This window comes from Dama dama, chromosome 6 (genome assembly GCF_033118175.1).
Source record: "Dama dama isolate Ldn47 chromosome 6, ASM3311817v1, whole genome shotgun sequence".
In the NCBI taxonomy this organism is placed as follows: domain Eukaryota; kingdom Metazoa; phylum Chordata; class Mammalia; order Artiodactyla; family Cervidae; genus Dama; species Dama dama.
The window spans coordinates 29,391,023-29,410,545 of record NC_083686.1 but is presented as its reverse complement, the minus strand read 5'-3'; the positions used below and the strand labels follow the sequence as shown (position 1 = coordinate 29,410,545).

Here is a 19,523-nt window from a genome sequence, read left to right as displayed (position 1 = left end):
ACAAAAAGATAAATGACAAAGACATAAAAAGCCCAGTGTCAATGCACAGGAGGTAAAAACAAGTGCAAGTCTGAGAAAATCCCAGCCACATGCATACCTTTTCCCTTTCCAAGGATGTAGTAGTAGTTGGGCAGGTAACCATACTCCAAAGACTTGTGCCGCAGTGACCATGGATTTGTGCATATCATTTAACCCCCCGAAACTCAATATCTTCAGGGCTAAGAGATCAAGACTGATACTATTTAGTGGACACTGGGGAACCTTTTTCTCTCTTCTCTGCATAAATGCAGCCTGGTTCTACTGGCTTTGTTTATCATTCTGCTTGCTGCTCCCCTAGGAAGAATGAACTGGAAGCAGTGATTATGTGTGCAAAGGCTGTAAATAACAAGATGGTACCCTTCGGCCATGCAGTAAAAGTTTATGTAAATGGGGTCCTCTTGAAACACTCACCTGCCAGACTTCAGACCTAAACATCTTGGGCAAAAGTAGGTGTACTGAGGTATTTAGAATGTGTCTGGACACTGTGTCAGGAGCTAGTCTTTTTACTTGTCAACGCTTGCTTTTTTATGCCATCTCCACCCCAACCTCATTATTACATAGTGCTGTGCTAAAGGATTTTTGTGTTTTCACAGTTGAATCCTACCCTTTAAAAGAGAAGGATGTACTATTGTTAATGTCATTCTGAAGAGAACATTACTAGCTCTAAAGCCACACAAAAAACTATTTCAAGTAATCATGTTAATAAGAGTCTTTTGGGATGGCTTTTTAGTTGGGATAGCACTTAAAGTTCTGTAAATCAATTTTAAAAGACCAATTTCTTTATAATAATTACATTATATGTATACATTATATGATTATATGATATTATATATGTGTGTATGTATATATGTATATTTATAATCCTTTGTTCTTATGCTAAGGGGCAATAATGGGTTGATTCTCAGAGATACATCTATGGGGCAATGTGGCCACAAAGATTTAGTTACTCATGTCTCCACATGTTTATTACTTCTAGAGAGAAAGTAATTTGAGGCTCTTGTGTATATTTACACTGGACAATGAATATGCAGTAGAATATTTTTTGGAATTGATGTCTTAGAGACTGCAGGATAGAAGGCAGATCATTTTCTTCTATTCTCTTTGCTCTCCTTTCCTCTTAAAAAGCTTTCCTCTGTAGAAAATAGCTGTTGTGCATAAAATGTAGCTAGTTATAAGTACCTGCTATGTGCGAAGTGAAATTCAGCTAAAACATTGAAAGTACCCACAGAGAGAACAACTCCAGAAGTACTAAATCACTTCTAGACACTTGGTGGGATTGTATAGTGTGATTTTATGTATGGAAGCATCAATGAATATTTTTTTAAAGAGTATTGGAGTCACCCTTTGCCTTCTGTAGTCAACTGCTAGTCATTACAGTCATTATAGTACTTAGGAGCAGTTCAACCCTTGGAATAGGCAGGAATGGCTAAATCATATGTGTGTGAAGTAGAAGGTGGTATCCATATTGGTAAAAATCAATATTCTTTATATTTGTTTGATGTGTTTGGGACAGCCCTCAAAATAGCATGCTCATGTGCTTTAGTTCCGCTGGTGATGTCACAACTGAAAGAAAGAAGGCATGTTTCTGTTAACACCTCTGTTTTCTTCCTATTAGGGCGTGTTGGAGAGCTTCCTGGGCACCGCTGTCTCCGGAGCCATCTTCTGCCTCTTTGCTGGTCAACCACTGACTATTTTGAGCAGCACGGGACCTGTTCTCGTTTTTGAGAGGCTTCTATTTAATTTCAGCAAGTATGTATATAGATATCAAGTTATAAATTAGAGTTGTTGAGTTGTAGAACATTCACAGTCTAGACAGAGCACAGAACAGTGAATTGAAAGTTCCTCAGTTGTATCCGACTCTCTGCAACCCCATGGACTATAGACCACCAGGCTTCTCTGTCCATGGGATTCTCCAGGCGAGGATACTGGAGTGGGTTGCCACGTCCTTCTCCAGAGGATCTGTGTGACCCAGGGATCAGACCCAGGTCTCCTGCATTGCCCGTGGGTTCTTTACTGTCTGCGCCACCGGGGAAGCCCACTCAGAATATTAGTTAAGTGGAATTTGGAACTTGTAGCATCTGGAGATTGAGAGGCCCTCAGAGATTAAGCCCCCCAGCAGGTGCTAACATTTGATTCAGTGGAGATCTCTCTGTCGCATAACCTCTCCTCCGCCCCCAGTTTACTCTGCCTCATTGTCCTGCTTTGCACCCCGGTGGACCCCAGCACACAGGCTCCTCTGCCCTCTGGCTTCCTGTTGGGTTTGGCTAGAGCAGAGCCTCAGGAGCTCGGGAAGGCAGAGAGGTCAGGGGGTGTCTGCTTCCCCTGCCCCGCTCAGCCACTGCTCTCCCGGGCAGCCTGGCAGCGGCTTGTTCCATCCGGTGGCTCCTCCACCCTGGCTCTGCCCTCACCAGCCTCTGGTGACTGTTCTTTCCTTGGCCTTTCTAAGCTGGGGGGACGGGGGCGGGCAGAAATGGCTTCGTGACATCTCTAGTCACCGAGAACCTTGCCATTGCTGTTACTCATTCCTCTGTAAATAGTTCACATTGTGAAAGTTTTTCCTCAGAATCCCATCTGAGGTTGCCTTCTGTTTCCTGCTATGATCCTGACTGACATTAGAGAAGTGAAGTGACTTGTTCAAGGTGACATAGCTTGTCTATGAAAGAGGCCGGGTGCTCCCGTGGTCCATTGCTCCTATCCGCTCCTGTGTTCTTAACTAATGATAGAGTTCCAGAATCAGCTGAGTAACAGCTGACATTTATTGAGTGCTTGGCCATGTTCCAAGTATTGTCCTAAATGCATTACACGTACTGCCTCATTTATTTCTTGCAGCAGTCCTGTGAAGTAGGAACTGTATCCTGTTTTATCGATGAGAAAGCAGGCACAGAGTGGGTAATAAATTGCTGAAGCTTGCATCAGCCAGTTATTGGCAGGGCGGGGATTTGAATCCCTGCTTTGTGACTGCAGAGCCTAAGCTCTTGTGGAATCACTAGATATTGCTAATGGGCTTGGCAGTTGTGGTACCAGTATTTTCTTTTAGAAATTGATGGATCATTTTAAGATGTGGAAAATTGAATTAACCAAATTATCTAAATAGCCGCATTAGTGCACAAATGGCTTCAAAATCAAATTGGGAATTCCAGCTTCTTTCTAATGAACTTGATACCTCTGAGAGAGAACTGCCTTTACTGGCAGATCTCAGTCCACAGATAGATTGCAGAACTTCATATGGCTTGCTAGCATTCCTTGTTGGAATTTCCATATACCTCTACCGTTACACGGTTTTAGGATTTTAATGTGAGAAATGTTATTACCCACTTAATGCCTCGTAGACTTAAGGACTCAAATAGTAGGCTTTGCAATTGTGTGGAGACTTCCCTGGTGTTCCAATGGTTAAGAATCTGCTTGCCCATGCAGGGCACACGAGTTGAATCCGTAGTCCAGGAAGACCCCACATGCCTTGGAGCGACTAAGCCCATGAACAACAACTAATTCCACGTGCCTGGAGCCTGGGCTCCCCAACTAGAGAAGTGCAGTCATAAATAACCAATAAATGGATAAATAAAACCTTAAAAAATGAACTTAGAGGGATAACAATTATTAAAAGGAAAAAAAAAAAAAAAAAGAAACCAGGTATGCTGTCAAAAGTGATCACGAGAGAGGAGGGAATGAGAATTTCAAACTAGAGTTTTGAAAATTGGGTTGAGGGGAAAAATTGAAGGTCTTCCAAGCATTTAAAGCTTCAGATTTTAAGTAGTGTTATGTTCTCTGTAGATCATTACCCCAAATTCCTCCATTACAATTCTCAGGAGACCACTGGAAAAAATTCTGCCCCTGTCAGTTTACAGAAAGAGTCAAACAGTTTTTATATGTTTAAGAAAACATCGTGTGAGACAAGAAAGCCTTTGTGGGAAGATTAAACAAGCATGTACTATAAACAGGGACAAATGTGCAACCTTTGCAGTGCAACCTTTGTAGAAAGATTTATTGTGTACAATGTGATCAGAGCCTTAATCTACAGAAAATGTGTGCACCCTGGTTTGCTTTAGGTAATTGTAGGATCAAGATTATTTCCTTTTGCTGAACAAGTTCCTTTCTCATTTTCCCTTCTGTTTCATCAAAATTGGAAACTTAAACATAGTTTCAAGTGATTTATTTGAAAATAGTTATAAAGCAACAAAAAGCATTTGAAAAACTGTGCTTTAAATCCATCACCGAGTAACATACGACACTTAGGTGGCAAACCTTATTCTTTTATTCACAATGCTATATCATTTCCTTATATATGGTAATAGCAGTGCTGACATGTCTAGATACAGAGTATTTGTACAGACCACTGTTTCCCAAAGTGTGTTTTGATCATTTACTAGTTCCATTAAATTCTCAATGATAAAAGAAAAATCTGTGACTCCAGTAATTCTAGGAAATGCTTACATTATTTATTATATCCTCCTATTGATAATTCACTTTACCCTTCAGTTTGCTAAGGGATCTGCTAAGTCCTTCAGTAAAGAAAGTGTTTTACTATCTTTTGCCCAGGTTTTCCCCATCATATTTTACCTTCTTTATTTTTTTGAGAAATAGATAAATCCTTGTTTTGTGAGTTTAGTGGACTCAAACAGTCACTCCAGATAATCCACAGATTTATCTCTGACTTGGAATACAGGATTTAATATTTGCCTTATCAACTGGAGAACCATAAAAAGGCATATGAATGACATGCTGTCACTTTTTAAAATTAGTAACAAAATGAAAGAACAGCTCACAACTTTCCAAAACACACATAGTTTTGTTTCTGCAGTTCTGCCGTCTCTTTTGAACTATTTTTACACACTGTATTTCAACAAAGGGCTTCCCTCCTGGCTCAGTGGTAAAGAACCTGCCTGCCAATGCAGGAGGCATGGGTTTGATCCTTAAGTCAGGAAGATTCCCTGGAGAAGGAAAAGGCAACCCATTTCAGTATTCTTGCCTGGGGAATCCCATGGACAGAGGAGCCTGGTGGGCTACCATCCATTGAGTTGGAAAAGAGTTGGGCATGATTTAGCAAATAAACAACAATCCCAATGATAGAGAATTGGATTCCTTTTCCTTTTCTTCTGGGAGAAATCTGAAGAGAGTTTAAGCAGTGTGGCCTAAGTCATATAGAAACTTCATGATTAAAGTTGGATTTTATCCTGCTTGACATTGGGTTATTTATTAATTTGTTTCTTATATTATTTGAGCAGTTTACTTGTAGGCCTTCAAATTATTATCATCTTCTATTAAGTACTGGGGTTTGTTCATTCAGTTTCGGGAGTTTATATTTGTCAGTGACTGATTTCTGAAACATGCTTCGAAGGTTAGTTCTTCTGTTTTCTTGTACCCTTGGGTTTATGCTGCTCAAAACTATCTTGTAAATCTCTAGAAACGTTGAGTATTATCAAAAAAATGTACACTGATTTTGTCCTTCTAACTCACCATAGTTTCTTTGGTCTCTACTGTCATTTCCTTTCTATAGCTTATAACTTTTTATAATTTAATTGCTATTTAAACTTGGCACCAAGGGGCCTGATAGTCTTATTGGACATTAACATTGCCTTTTATTGTAGTCATTACTGTTGATCGGCTTGTTTAAGGTTTCTCATCTTTTTTTTTTTTGTTGTTATTTTGGTTTCTCATCTTTTATTCCTCTTTCTTCTTGCTGCTGTAAACATATCACTTTCCTAATGGAGTGATTGGTATTAGTGAATTTATTTGGGTTATTCTTACAGAGACACTCTGGGAGTATTTAAGTATTTTAGAAGAGCTGTTTTGGGTATCCTGTTTAGGTCCTAAGATTCAAGTTTATACATTTTTCCCTTTTGTACTCAAACTGATAGTGTACCTGACCATTAGCTGATGACTAGATTATTTCTTATCCTTTCCTGTAAACATCAGTTCTGTAAACAAACATTAGCATTCTTAGAACACATTAAGATTGTTCTAACTTTAATCTTGTTAGGAAAGCAAAACTAGGTAATTGTTTAAAACTTTATTTTAAGGAAAATGTCTGTTGACTCAGAAGTAATAAAACTGTTTCTAGGTTCTGACTCATTGTGTGATAATGTAAATTATAGTGTAAATTCCTAGAATTTAGCTTTTTCTAGAGTCTACTTATCTCAGAAAGACATGATAGGATTAAATACTGAGGTTCCAGTCATGAAGGGAACTGTGAAAGGAATGCCAAAGATGTCTTTAGAAAGATTTTGGGAAATCTGTAGAAGATAACTTTCTACCCAAGTGTTACTAATCTCCTGCTTTGGTAATGTATTCCAATGTGTGTGATTTGATAAGAAGGAAATAAAGGACAGTGACTTTAAGGCCCACTCTACCACGTGCTGGGGCTTCCCTGGTAGCTCAGATGGTAAAGAATCCGCCTGCAATGCAGGAGACCCAAAGTTAATTCCTGGGTCAGGGAGATCCCCTGGAGCAGGAAATGGCAACTCATTCTAGTATTCTTGCCTGGAGAATTCCATGGACAGAGTGGCCTGATGGGCTATAGTCCATGGGGTCGCAGAGTCAGACACGATGAGCAACTAACACACACATGCCACACACTGAATATAAATTGAACAGGAAGAACCATGCTGTAATTTTTAAAGGACCTGTCCAGTAGCACAGAGAATTGGTTTCTGGTCCAGCTGTGCCGTTAAAGCCTTGACATTGGATAAATGGCTTAGTTTCCGTTGGCCTTGCTATCTTCATCCATAAAGTGAGGCACATATGACCACTTGGTGATTAATCAGGATTCTCCAGAGAAACAGAACCAATACGATGTGTATATTCATCTATAAGAGATTTATCCTAACTAATTGGCTCACACAGTTCTAGAGGCTCGCAAGTCCAAAACCTACAAGGTGGCCTAGCAACCTGAAGACCCCGGAGAACTTATGTTCCAGTTCCAAGGCCTCCTGCTGGAGAACTAGGCAGAGCCTATGTTATCGATCAAGTCCAAAGGCAGCCTGTCTGCTGGAGAGTCTTCTCTTGCTTGAGGGAAGCTGACCTTTTTGTTCTTTTCAGTTGAAGAATTGACTGGATGCAGCACACTCTCATTATGGAAGGCAATCTGCTTTACTCAGGTCTACCAATTTAAATGTTAACCTTACCCAAACCATCCTTAAACACCCAGAATAATGTCATCTAGTACCTGAGTACCTCATGGCCTAGTCCAGTTGACAGACGAAATCAAGCAACTTTTAATTCTAATATTCACTAAAAGTTTTGGTGTCATCACTTGGTTACCTGTGATAGCTCATAATCCAGTGTCAGTAACTTTCTGTCAAGTTGTAGCCTGCAGGTATGGCTTTATTGGAAACTTTTTATGTACCAGACATTGTGTTAGGAAGAGAATTTGAATTTTTATTCTAAGAGCAGTACAAAGCCACCAAAAGACTTTAAACTAGGACATTTGATTTACATTTGAAAAGGTTATTTTGGCTGTGATGTGGAAAACAGCTTTGAGCAGGGGAAGCATGGATATTGGTAAGGAGGTTCTTACAAGAATCAGGGAAAGGCTTCTTGGTGGCCTAGACTAAGCTGCTGGTAGTGGACATGTTGACACAATGTCTTTGGGGAAGCATTAAAATATGTGACTGTCAGTTATCAGAAACTCATTGTATAAAAGGAAAGCCATAGAGCTTTAAGCATGCATGATCCTTGATTTATTTTTTCTCATACAAGAAATATGATTACCAATATCTGTTCTTTTCATTGCAAATGATGATTAAAAAAAACTATTTTAATGCACTGTCCACATAATTGTAAAATAATCAGTGTGAAATGGTAAAATTTAGGAAATGGTTTTCCTAAATAAGAATCTTGAACTAACTCACTTGTAAGAAGTGAAAAGGATATAGAAAAATGGCCTTCTTAAATGGAGGCATCCTATTCTTTTTCAAAATATGGTAAGATTTGTTTATTTTTACTTTTTAATTGGAGGACAGTTGCTTTACAGTGTTGCGTTGGTTTCTGCTGTACAACAGAGGGAATTATGGTAATTATATATTTTATATATATTTCCTCTCCCTCTTGAGCTCCCTCCCTGCTCCCATCCCACTCCTCTAGGTCATCACAGAGACCCAGGCTGGGTTCCCTGTGTATATAGCAGCTTCCAACTAGTTATCTATTTTATACCTGATCGTGTATACATGTCAATATTACTTTCTCAATTTGTCCTACCCTCTTCTTCCCCAGCTGTGTCCTAAGTCCATTCTCTACTTCTGCATCTCCATTCCTTCCCTGCAAATAGGTACATTAGTACTATTTTTCTAGATTCCCCATTTAGCCATTAATATGTGATATTTGCTTTTCTCTTTCTGATTTACGTTACTCTGTATAACAGGCTCTAGGTTTGTCCACCTCGCTATAGCTGACTCATATCCATCTGATCCCATTTCCCTGTATTGGTGACACTCCGTTCACAAGGGGCATTGTATGCAGTTCACGCAAAATCTCCTTGAGTACTTTTTTGTCTTCCTGACCTGACCCTCCCTGGTCTATCTCAAAAGTTCCTGCTTATCCTTAAATACTTTTAGTTTTTTCTGCAACATTATCTATCCCCACCACCCTCGCTGAGCCCAGATTAGTTCCACTTCTGTGACTGTGGGAACTTTAGGTATCACTTAGTATTTTGCAGTGTGATTATGTTTATCAGTTTGTCTTTCTCAGTAGACTTTGATGACTTGGGGAAGAGAAAATACTTTCTTAGTATCTTCCTTAACCAGAAAGCTCACAAAGCATTTACTGAACATGTGCTGGGTACCAGTGTTATGCTTTCAAACTGTTTATTTTGTAAATTCTACATAGGGGTCATCTTTTTTGAATGAGAAGATTGAGTGAGGGGCTAGAGAAAGATATTTCATGCAGACAGAAATGACCAGAAAGCGGGGTTCACAGTATTCATATCGGACAAAATAGACTTTAAAAGAATGATAAAGGACAGTCTCTAATGATAAAAGAATCAATACAAGAAGAAAATTAGTGAGTCATTTACATTCAAATGGTACGACTACTTCTGTTGTGCTTTTCTCAAACACCTGAAATTATTTCTTAGGCTAATATCACTAGGTCAGATCCTAAAGATAATACTTTCTGGATAAAATTAAGAATGATATTTATATCTAATATCTATAAGTGATCTTATATTTTTACCAATCACTCTACAGTCATTTGGTAGTTTTGTATTGCAGTTTGTGTTCCGTGGAGGAGGAGTCTAAATACCTTTTTTTTTCTTCTTTCCAGGGACCATAATTTTGACTATTTGGAGTTTCGCCTTTGGATTGGCCTCTGGTCAGCCTTTCTATGTCTCATTTTAGTAGCTACCGATGCCAGCTTCCTGGTTCAGTACTTCACTCGCTTCACTGAAGAGGGCTTTTCTTCTCTGATTAGCTTCATTTTTATCTATGATGCTTTCAAGAAGATGATCAAGCTAGCTGATTACTACCCCATCAACTCCAACTTCAAAGTGGGCTACAATACTCAATTTTCCTGTGTTTGTATGCCGCCCGAACCAGGTCAGAACATCACGCTTAGTGTTTATGCTTACCTTGTGTTTGGAGGAAGCTGGAGGCTCCATGCATGCAAACTTTCAACCTGGTATTATGGTCCTCAAAAAAAGGTTTTATTTTATTTTCTCTGAGAAACCATGCAGCTGAATTTATAGTCTCTTTGCCTGAGGTGTCTTAGCCATGTGATTCAACCAGGAGGTGTAACCAGGAGCTCTGGAATGTGAACATACATTCACATTAGCTCAATACTTTGAAACTAACTCAAGCGACAGAATTTGCAAGGAAATTTTGTGTACCTTATTCTTGATCTTCTCTGATAGATGAGAAATAATTTTGTGTACCTTATTCTTGATATTCTCTGTATCTCTGTAACAGATACAAGAACCAGACGAACCTAGTCCTGTGAACTTCTGTTCCTTATTTCGCTCTTCCTTATTTCTTTTTTTTCTTCCTTATTTCTATAGGAATATCCTTCTCTTTTTTTTTTTTGCATTGTTTTGAAAAATATGTTTTATTTTTTATTTATTTATTTTTTTCCATTTATTTTTATTAGTTGGAGGCTAATTACTTTACAATATTGTAGTGGTTTTGGCCATACATTGACATGAATCAGCCATGGATTTACATATAGGTTATTTTAAACTTACAAAATAAACAAATATTAATTCACTTTATATAATTTGCAACAAGAAATTAAAAAGAAATTCAGACTAGAATCACCGAGTGATAAAATAGAGCTTTATAGTTCATCTGTGCTAAACAATGTAAATAAAAAAGGAAAGGGAAAGAAGGAACAAAAGAAAGAAAAGAAGAATATTATGGTCTTGGAGAAGATTTATATTCTAGAGTTAGGAAAGCTGTAAAAGTAACTTCTTAGCAAAGAATATGATTCTATAAAACCTAACACTTTAATATCCATCTTGCTAAACCCGAGTCAGCATAAGAGCTTTATCACAAAAAAAGTGCTCAATTTGGTTTTTGGAATTGTTTTCTTGAAATATTTTTCTTGGAATTTTTTCTTTGGAATTATAAAATTCATCATCTTTTATAATATGGAAGGTATTTGGGAAAAAAGATTCACTACTGGGAAAATTGCTTTAACATCTGCTTTAGTCAAATGATGCTTCCCTGGTGGCTCAGATGGTCAAGAATCTGCCGGCAATGTGGGAGACCCGGGTTCGGTCCCTGGGTTGGGAAGATCCCCTGGAGGAGGGCACGGCAACCCACTCCAGTATTCTGGCCTGGAGACTCCCCACAGACAGAGGAGTCTGGCGGGCTGCAGTCCACGGTGTCCAAAGAGTGAGACATGGCTGAGTGACCAAGCACAGCACAGTAGAATGAGGAGTAAATATTTGTGTCAGTCAATTAATGCTAACAGTCCTCGTGATCCTTGGTTGTGACATTAGCTACATTAGCTTAAAATAAAAATCAGTGCACAATCCACGCTTTTGTGACTAAGATCCTGGGTAGCACCAGAAGCCCAGCAGTACAGTACACCAGAAGGCTTGTGTACACCTGGGCTTAAGTCGGGCAAGTCAAAGTCAAAGTGTTAGTTGCACAGTTGTGTCTGACTCTTTGGGACCCCGTGGACTGTAGCCCACCAAGCCTCCTCTATCCATGGAATTCTCCTCTGTCCATGGAATTCTCCAGGCCAGAATACTGGAGTGGGTTGCCATTCCCTTCTCCAGGGGATCTTCCCGATCCATGGATCAAACCCAGGTCTTCTGCGTTGAGGGAAGATTCTTAACCACTAAGCCATCAAGGAAGCCCATTAAAAGTTGGACACATTTATGTAATAGCCACTTTCATCTATAGATTCTAAGGAAAAACCATTTACTCGTCACAGGAAAACAGACATGGTTATATTATAGACTAGAATGAATAATGCTTATGAATTGAAAACCGCAACAAGATCTTATAAAGAGTTTCAGAGCCTGTGCAGGCTGTGTCCTATGACTCTCAGATATTTTGGTGATGTATCTGCGTTGTTCTCTACCATTTTGGTGGAGAAGTCTTACAAGACCTATATGCATCTTGAGAGATGAAAAAGAGCAGCATCTCTCTACAAATGGGTCGGTCAGTGACACTGGTGAGAAGATGGGGCCTTGTTGGGCTTTGCACTCATGGTTTCTTTTTCTCTTTTTAAGGGAAAAGTCAGTTCACATTAAAATAAAATCTGATGCTTAAAAGCAAGGAGAAACAAGTGAAAAGTGGAAATTTAAAGATTCGGGCAACATGAGTGCCATAGATATAAAGGCCTATTACCATTAAGATGTACACTGTTTAGAAGTACTTCAGAACTTCAAAAGTGCTTGGAAAGAGTAAACAATACATGATAGATATGATTAGAATAAATTAAATATGCTTCCCAGAGTAACCCAGAAAGCATGTATTACCACTACACAAGTCTTAGAGCTCTTCCTAGGAGAGGAGGTGATAAGACCTCTTTTAGTCATGCATCCTAGATTTTGAGGGGAAGCCTAAACTACACATGTGCAAAATACTGGATCATAGACATATTTAATAGTGGGATTTTGGACTTTTATTTTTACTTATTTCTATGCATTTATATGTCTCTTTATTTACTTGTGGAAAAGTCTGTATGCTGACTTTTTAGGCATTCTGAGTAATTGTATGTTAAGAATTTCTAGAGGAAAGAAAATACTACCAGCTGTTTTGAGGTTTGAAGTGTTCATAAAGCCAGATGAGGGCTTTGTCAGCACACCTGCCACAAAGATCTCCCTAGTGTCAGCCCCACACCGACCTGAGGCTAATGGAAAAACTTACATGTATTGTTTTAATTGGATGCTGGTGGAGTAGGTCATTTGGAACCAGGAAGACATACCTGAATGCATTTTCACTGTGAAAAATACAACAAAGATTTTACATGTAATTTTCCTTTCAGGAAGGATCTCTGTTTTCTTGAGACACTGGTATTAAGGCTTGAACTGATTTTACCCATGTATAGCAACTGCTGGCTGAAGTGGTGATAATCCTTCCTTTGACGTGTTTCCCCTTTGTTGTGTAACAAGCCTGTCTTAAATAGCTAGTTTTTGTCTTGGGAGGATTTTGACAACTCCCACTGCCTCTATGGGGTGCCAGTGAAGCAGGGTAGCAGGACTTTGAAGTCAGAAAATCTTACGTTCAAGTCCTGCTTGGCTAAGGCCCCGTGTATAACTTTAGACAAGTTCCTTTCTCCAAGGTAGCTTTGCCTCACCTCCTTAATGTGTAAAATGGGGTTAATAATACTGCTACCTTATGGAATTGTTTTGAAGGAAAAAAATGAGGCATTACAAAATATTTAGGACAGTTTCTAATAAGTAAATGTTAGCCATTTAACAACCATTATAATTGTGTTGTTATTAAAATTTAGGGTTTGTAAGTGTGAGCAATAGGACAAACAAACCAGTCTTCATCATCTTCTCTTCTAAGCAAATGTTGTTGCACAGTTGGCTCATTCTGCAACAAGACTGTTGCTTACACCCCTTAGTTTTAGAATCATTCAGATAAGTGGTGCTCATGGAAGATATGTACATAAATGTGAGGGAGTATGGGCTTCCTCTGTTGCTCAAACAGTCAAGAATCTGCCTGCTAATGCAGGAGACCAGGGTTCAGTCCCTGGGTCAGGATGATCCCCTGGACAAGGGCATGGCAATTCACTCTAGAATTCTTTCCTAGAGAATCCCATGGACAGAGGAGTATGGCGGGCTACAGTTCATGGGATTGCAAGGATTTGGACACAACTGAGTAACACACACACACATGGAGATGAAATCTGTTTCTGGTGTGGACAAAGGCACATGCATTTCCAAGACAATCTCATGTTTTACAAAACTTTTAAGATTAGTGATTGTGTTATTTCTCTCACAACCTTAATACTTTTTGATAGAAGACTGCATAGACCCACAATATATTTAGTACTTCGACAACAAACTGAAAACCAATAGTGAGAGAATAATACAGTTGCATGTACAGCTAGAGTAAGTGTTCTAAAAACAACAAGAGACTGGCCTTTCATCGCAACATGCACTCCTAGTAAAATAATTCAATCAATGAGTCAATAATATTTAAACTGGCGGACGACTTGTTTTTCAACACTGGTACAGTCTGTAACAATGAACCAGCAACTGCGCAGATGGAGTCGTGATCCTGCAAACTGAGAAATGATTTTACAGGAAAGGAAATCGGGGTCATTTAATCACTAAGAAAACTATTTTCATGGCCACAATAACATTGTGGGGTTTTTTTTTTTTTTTGGTGCTTTGTGAAGACAGCTCTTTCTCCTCCCGCCCTGATCTTTCTTGTTCTCACTTGCATAAAACTTTATCACTTCCTGAGTTTCCATTTCTTAAGGCACCTTTTCCTCCCTTCCTCCTGCCCCCATCTGCTGCTCAGTAAACCCAAGTCATATACTCAGCTTCTCACCTACTGAAAGACTAGGAAACCCCAGTCTTCAACTGCCAAAAGGAAAGTTAGCTGTGGAATTTGACACATCAGATTTTCAGCACATGGTTTTTGGGCTTACATTCACTTTTCATAGAAATATGATAGTTATTAATTAATGTAGAGGTAATAGATGTTCTGTTCCCCACTATGCCTTGATGGTTACATTGCAGAGGTGTATAAGGAAGAAGATGGTTCACAAAACCCAAAGTGGGATGAATTGGGAGACTAGGATTGACATGTATGCATGATTGATACTACGCATAAAATAGATAACTAATGAGAACCTGTAAGTTAGTTCCCTAACCTATATAGCTCAGGGAACTCTACGCAGTGCTCTGTAGTGACCTAAACGGGAAGGAAATCCAGAACAGAGGGACTGTCAGTATATGGATAGTTGTTTCACTTCACTGTGCGATAAAAACTAACAACACATTTAAAGCAACTATGCTGCTGCTGTTTCATCACTTCAGGCGTGTCTGACTCTTTGTGACCCCATGGACTGTAGCCTGCCAGACTCCACTGTCCGTGGGATTCTTCAGGCAAGAATACTGGAGTGGGTTGCCGTACCCTCCTCCAGGGGATCTTCTTGACCCAGGGATCGAACCCACATCTCATGTCTCTTAAACTGGCAGGTGGGTTCTTAGCCACTAGCACCACTTGGGAAGTACAAAGCAGCTGTTACTTCAATAATTTTTTTTTAAAGGCCAAAGTGAACACTGAAACATATCCACTTGAAAGGCAACTCATAATATTTTGTCACCAAAATCCCAATTTAGAAAATTGTTAGTGTGATAAAGTGTAAACCAGAAGTGCGTTGGAGTAAAGAAAACTGAGTTTGAATTTTAGCTCTAGTGAGCAGTGTGACCTTGGACCAAGCTAATTTCCTAATCTCTTTGTTTCATAACCTGTGAGCCGGGTTAGTAATTGTACCTACTCTTAGAGGTTACTATAAGAATTAAATGAAATAGTGTTAAGTAAAATTATTTGGCTCATAATAGACACTGAGGAAAATTTTGTTCTTTTTCTCATTCCCATTATCCCGCAAAAGATGCCCTAGCAGTTAAATCTTTTAGTTGTATTCTTTTAAATGGATTCAAGCATTTAACTTCCCATGAAATTTCCTAGAAAAAGACTCTGACTAGGCTTCCACTGGAAGCTTACCAACCAACAAACAAAAACCAAGGAACTGTTGTAGATAAATATGAAGCATTGTAGCAAAATTGTTAGAAAAAAATGATAAGAATTTCAGTGCATCATAGTTAGATCATTTACGACTATTCCCCTGAATCTCAAGACTACAGAAGTGTTGTATGCTATACATAGTCATGTAGAAAAAGGCTTTCAAGCCCCCAGAGATGAGATGTTTCGTTCCTTTAAGAAGAAACTATCTATTCAAAAAGGTAAATGCTGAAATTCTATAAATAGGGACCAGGAGGCAAACTTGACCCCCTTTTTTTCCCACTCCTTTTCTCCTTTCTTCTGACTTTTCTTTCCCTTCCGCTTTTGCCATCAACAAAAACTCACCAAGTTTCTAGTTCATTGCTTAAGAATTGTGCTACTCTCAATGACGTAGAACACATGCCCCCTCACATGCACGCTGCTTTTTATAAAATTTACTTTTAAGATAGTGTTACCTACCTTTAGAATGAATAAGTTCAGAAATACATTTGACCTAGACTTTAGAAATAAATTTCTACTGTAATACCTGAGTTCATTTACCTAATGTGTCAAGGGTGGTACTGACTCTACCCCTAAGGGCATGGTTAGTGTTTTGGAAAAGGTCAAAATAAATTTTCTGAGCAGGTGTTGGTTTTGTATCTGGAGAGAAAAAAAGGCTTGTTAAATATGACAAGCAAATTAGATAGGCAAGAAAAATCGCCTCAAGGGGACAGACACGATACTTTACTCTTAACAGAAGGGATATATTTTATTGATTCACTGTTGACTGTTCCAGGGAGAACATGCTTAATAATGGATGAATGATGAAGAGGAATAAAGCCTCTCACAGGCACCCAGTGCATCACTGTCTAGTATTTCTAAGTAAAACGTGGTCTTTTCCCTGGCGTGAAACTGTCAGGCCAAGTCAAGTGATGTTAGTAAGCATGGCTTCCATTAGCTTGAGGAGGTTTCCAAATGCTCTAAAACAGTTCTCTCTCGAGTGGAATTTTATTACTATTTTTTTGTGTATAATTTTTCTATTATCTTAGCAAATGCTGTACACCATATGTCATAACCATTAAAAAAGAACTGCTGCCTCATTGTCTCTTGTGGCCCCATATTAGTCAGTGAAGGAAATGCAGGGGACGCAGGAGATGCGGGTTTGATCCCTGATTCAGGAAGATCCCCCGGGGGAGGAAATGGCAACCCACTCCAGTATTCTTGCCTGGAGAATCTCATGGACTGAGGAGCCTGGAGGGATGTAATCCTTGGGGTGGCAAAGAGTCCGACACAACTGAGCATGTGCACATGCATGTAAGTGCTTCACAGTTAGCCCATTAAAAGAAAATTAGGACATAAAAGGTAATCCTAATTCGTCTTCCATATAATCTTCCTGCGTCATATTATATGCAGTTTGACTTTTATTCTGTGTTATTCCCTCTTTAGATAAGGTAGATTTAAATTGCAGTCTGAGGGTTGAAGAGGAAGGGCAGAGCCTTCTGGTGTAGTCTTGTTTAGGTCTGCATTTGGTGTGCTACTTTACCAGCGCAACTGACATTTTGTTTTTCATTGTAACATGGTCTTTTGAGATAACCGTGGACATTTGAAAGACCCATCATTTTAATTTCCTTTAACTGACCTAACTTATATTTCAGTAGCATCTGTATAACACTTGCAAGAATCAGAAAAGGAGAAGCAGTGAGTTTGGATAACCGCCAGACCTGGATAATTCTCTAGCTTTGGGTTTGTGTAAAATCCAGACTTGGAAAATGTACCCCAGAATAATGTCTTATGTATTTTGCAGATGTAAAGATGGGTGGGGATGGGAGAGAAGTTTTTGTGTAAGTAGTGGCTAAATATATCCAGCTTAATGCCAGATAATAGCTTAGCTCCAGGGCAACATCATAAGTGAGTATGTGAATAGTGTTCATGGAATAAAGAGCGTCATAACTTAAACTTGTCCATTGACCTTGAAAATCTCAAGCATGAGGCTCGGTTAACACAGGAAAACAAAGGATAATAACAAGAAATAGTGAATAAAAACTTTCTGTTAATTTTAAGACTTCAGGCTGGGATAATGACAGATAACTTCCTAAAAGTTACTCCTCCCAAAGTTTTCCTCCTTCACTTTGTCATCCTTGAAGATCTGTATTTGCCCTTTTATTTGCCCTGGGCACTTAAACCATAAATATGTGAGTTATCAAGAGGCACTCATGTGCTCAAGTTTTTCAGAACCCTTAAGTAAATCTGACATGAGCATGCTGGCAAGAAACTTATTCAATTTTATTCTGTACTTATTTTCCAGTTACTCTGTTGCCTTAAGATGTTGCTTAAATAGAACGTGAATACAGCATTAAAGTTTCATTATCATGGAGAATATTGTTAAATTTTTTCTTATTCAGAGCAAGTTAATCAGTTCCCCCCTAAGAAGCTAGGTTGAAGATACAAACTGAGACTTGACTAACATTTACTAAGTGCCTTTCAAATGCAACACATTTTATTGATATATAGTTGATTTATAGTGTGTTAATTTCTACTGTACAGCAAAGAGATTCAGTTTTTATATTTATACACACACACACACACACTCTTTTGGTTTATCACACAATTTGGTTTATCACAGAATACTGAATACAGTTCCTTGCACTATGCAGGAGGAGCTTGTTGCTTATCTATTCTCTATGTGATAGTTTGCATCTACTATCCCCAAACTCCCAGTCCTTCCCTCCTCCACTCCCCCTCCCACTTGGTAACCACAAGTGTGTTCCCTATGTCTGTGTTTGTTTCTGTTTTATAATTTCATTTGTGTCATATTTTAGATTTCACATATAAGTGGTATCATATGGTGTTTGCTTTCCTCTTCCTGATTTCCTTCACTTAGGGTGATAATCTCTAGGTTCATTTATATTGCAGCAAATGGTATTGTTTCATTCTTTTTATGGCTGAGTAGTATTCCATTGTACCACATCTTCTTTATTCATCTATCAATGGACATTTAGGTGTTTCCATGTCTTGTAGATAATGCTGCAGTCAACATTGGCGTGCATGTATCTTTTTGAATTATAGTTTTGTTTGAATATGTGTGCAGCTTCCCTGGTAGCTCGGTTGGTAAAGGATCTGCCTGTAATGCGGGAGACCTGGGTTGGGAAGATCCCCTGGAGAAGGGAAAGGCTACCCACTCCAGTATTCTGGCCTGGAGAATTCCATGGACTGTAAAGTCTAGGGGGTTGCAAAGAGTCGGACATGACTAAGTGACTGGCATTTTCACTGGATTTGTGTGCAGAATGGGACTACAGAGTCTTATGCCAACTCTGTTTTTAGTTATTTGAGGAACCTCCAAATTGTTTTCCATAGTGTCTGTGCCAATTTACATTCCCACCAACAATGTAGGAAGGTTTTCCTCTCCAACATTTATTATTTGTAGACTTTTTAATGACTTCCCAGGTGGCACTAATGGTGAAGAATCCTCTTGCCAATGCAGAAGATGCCAGAGATGCAGGTTTGATCCCTGGGGTGGGAAGATCCCCTGGAGTAGGAAATGGCAACCCACTCCAGTATTTTTTAATAACAGCCATTCTGACCAGTGTGAGGTGGTACCTCATTGTAGTTTTGATTTGCTTTTCTCTAATAATTAGCTATGTCGAGCATCTTTTCATGTAACTGTTGGTCATCTGTGTGACAGACACATTTTTAAATGTCTATTACTATCTATGTTCCTTTCTCCATTCCAGAGGATCAATTAGCATTTGAGTCACAGAAAAGAGGATCAAGATGTGAAAGTTCAAGGAATATAAAATGACCAACCTGTGTAAATTACCTGAAACCAAGTATGGGACACAGATTGTCCCAGTGATAACTGGCTCATTCTAAATTAGCCAGGTTCCTAGGGCAAAGTGTTCTTTGCTCATAAGCTGAGCAAATAGTGAAGACACAGAATGAAGTGTTTTGGCTTTTCCGTTTCACCTTTCCAGAATCCTAATTAAGGATATTACAGATTATGTATGCACAGATCATTCTGCAGTTGGTTGCCAAAATATTTGTATTTTATGTGTCTGGATCCAAGTGGTGATCAAGGGCTCTTGTAGACCAAGTTCCCAATTGGAATTGATATTTTCTCGCCTGTGAGCTTATAGAAATTTACTTTTAATCTTATTTATGGGCTCTACCATATTTTGCCAATATGTATTTATAGAAGTGCTTGCTTATATATTTAGTTTGAAGTCTCTCTTTTGAAGCAACTACTTATTGTAATAAGTAGGAAAAGTATATTATTCTTACCATCATTTTGATACTGGCCTTTCGGGATTTGGGGAGCCAGTGTGCATAGCTTGTCTCAGAGGAAAACCAAAAGGACAAAAG

General features: G+C 38.9%; 1 protein-coding gene across 3 annotated transcripts in view; it reads left to right on the top strand.

Annotated features, from left to right (window-relative positions):
• Nucleotides 1-19,523, top strand: part of SLC4A4 (solute carrier family 4 member 4) — a 355,228-nt gene that overhangs the window by 269,641 nt on the left and 66,064 nt on the right. For all 3 annotated transcript variants that reach the window (XM_061145831.1, XM_061145832.1, XM_061145830.1), the window contains exons 13-14: nt 1,655-1,788; nt 9,295-9,566. In XM_061145831.1, coding sequence (XP_061001814.1) covers nt 1,655-1,788; nt 9,295-9,566 — 406 coding nt within the window. The remainder of the gene's footprint in view (nt 1-1,654; nt 1,789-9,294; nt 9,567-19,523) is intronic.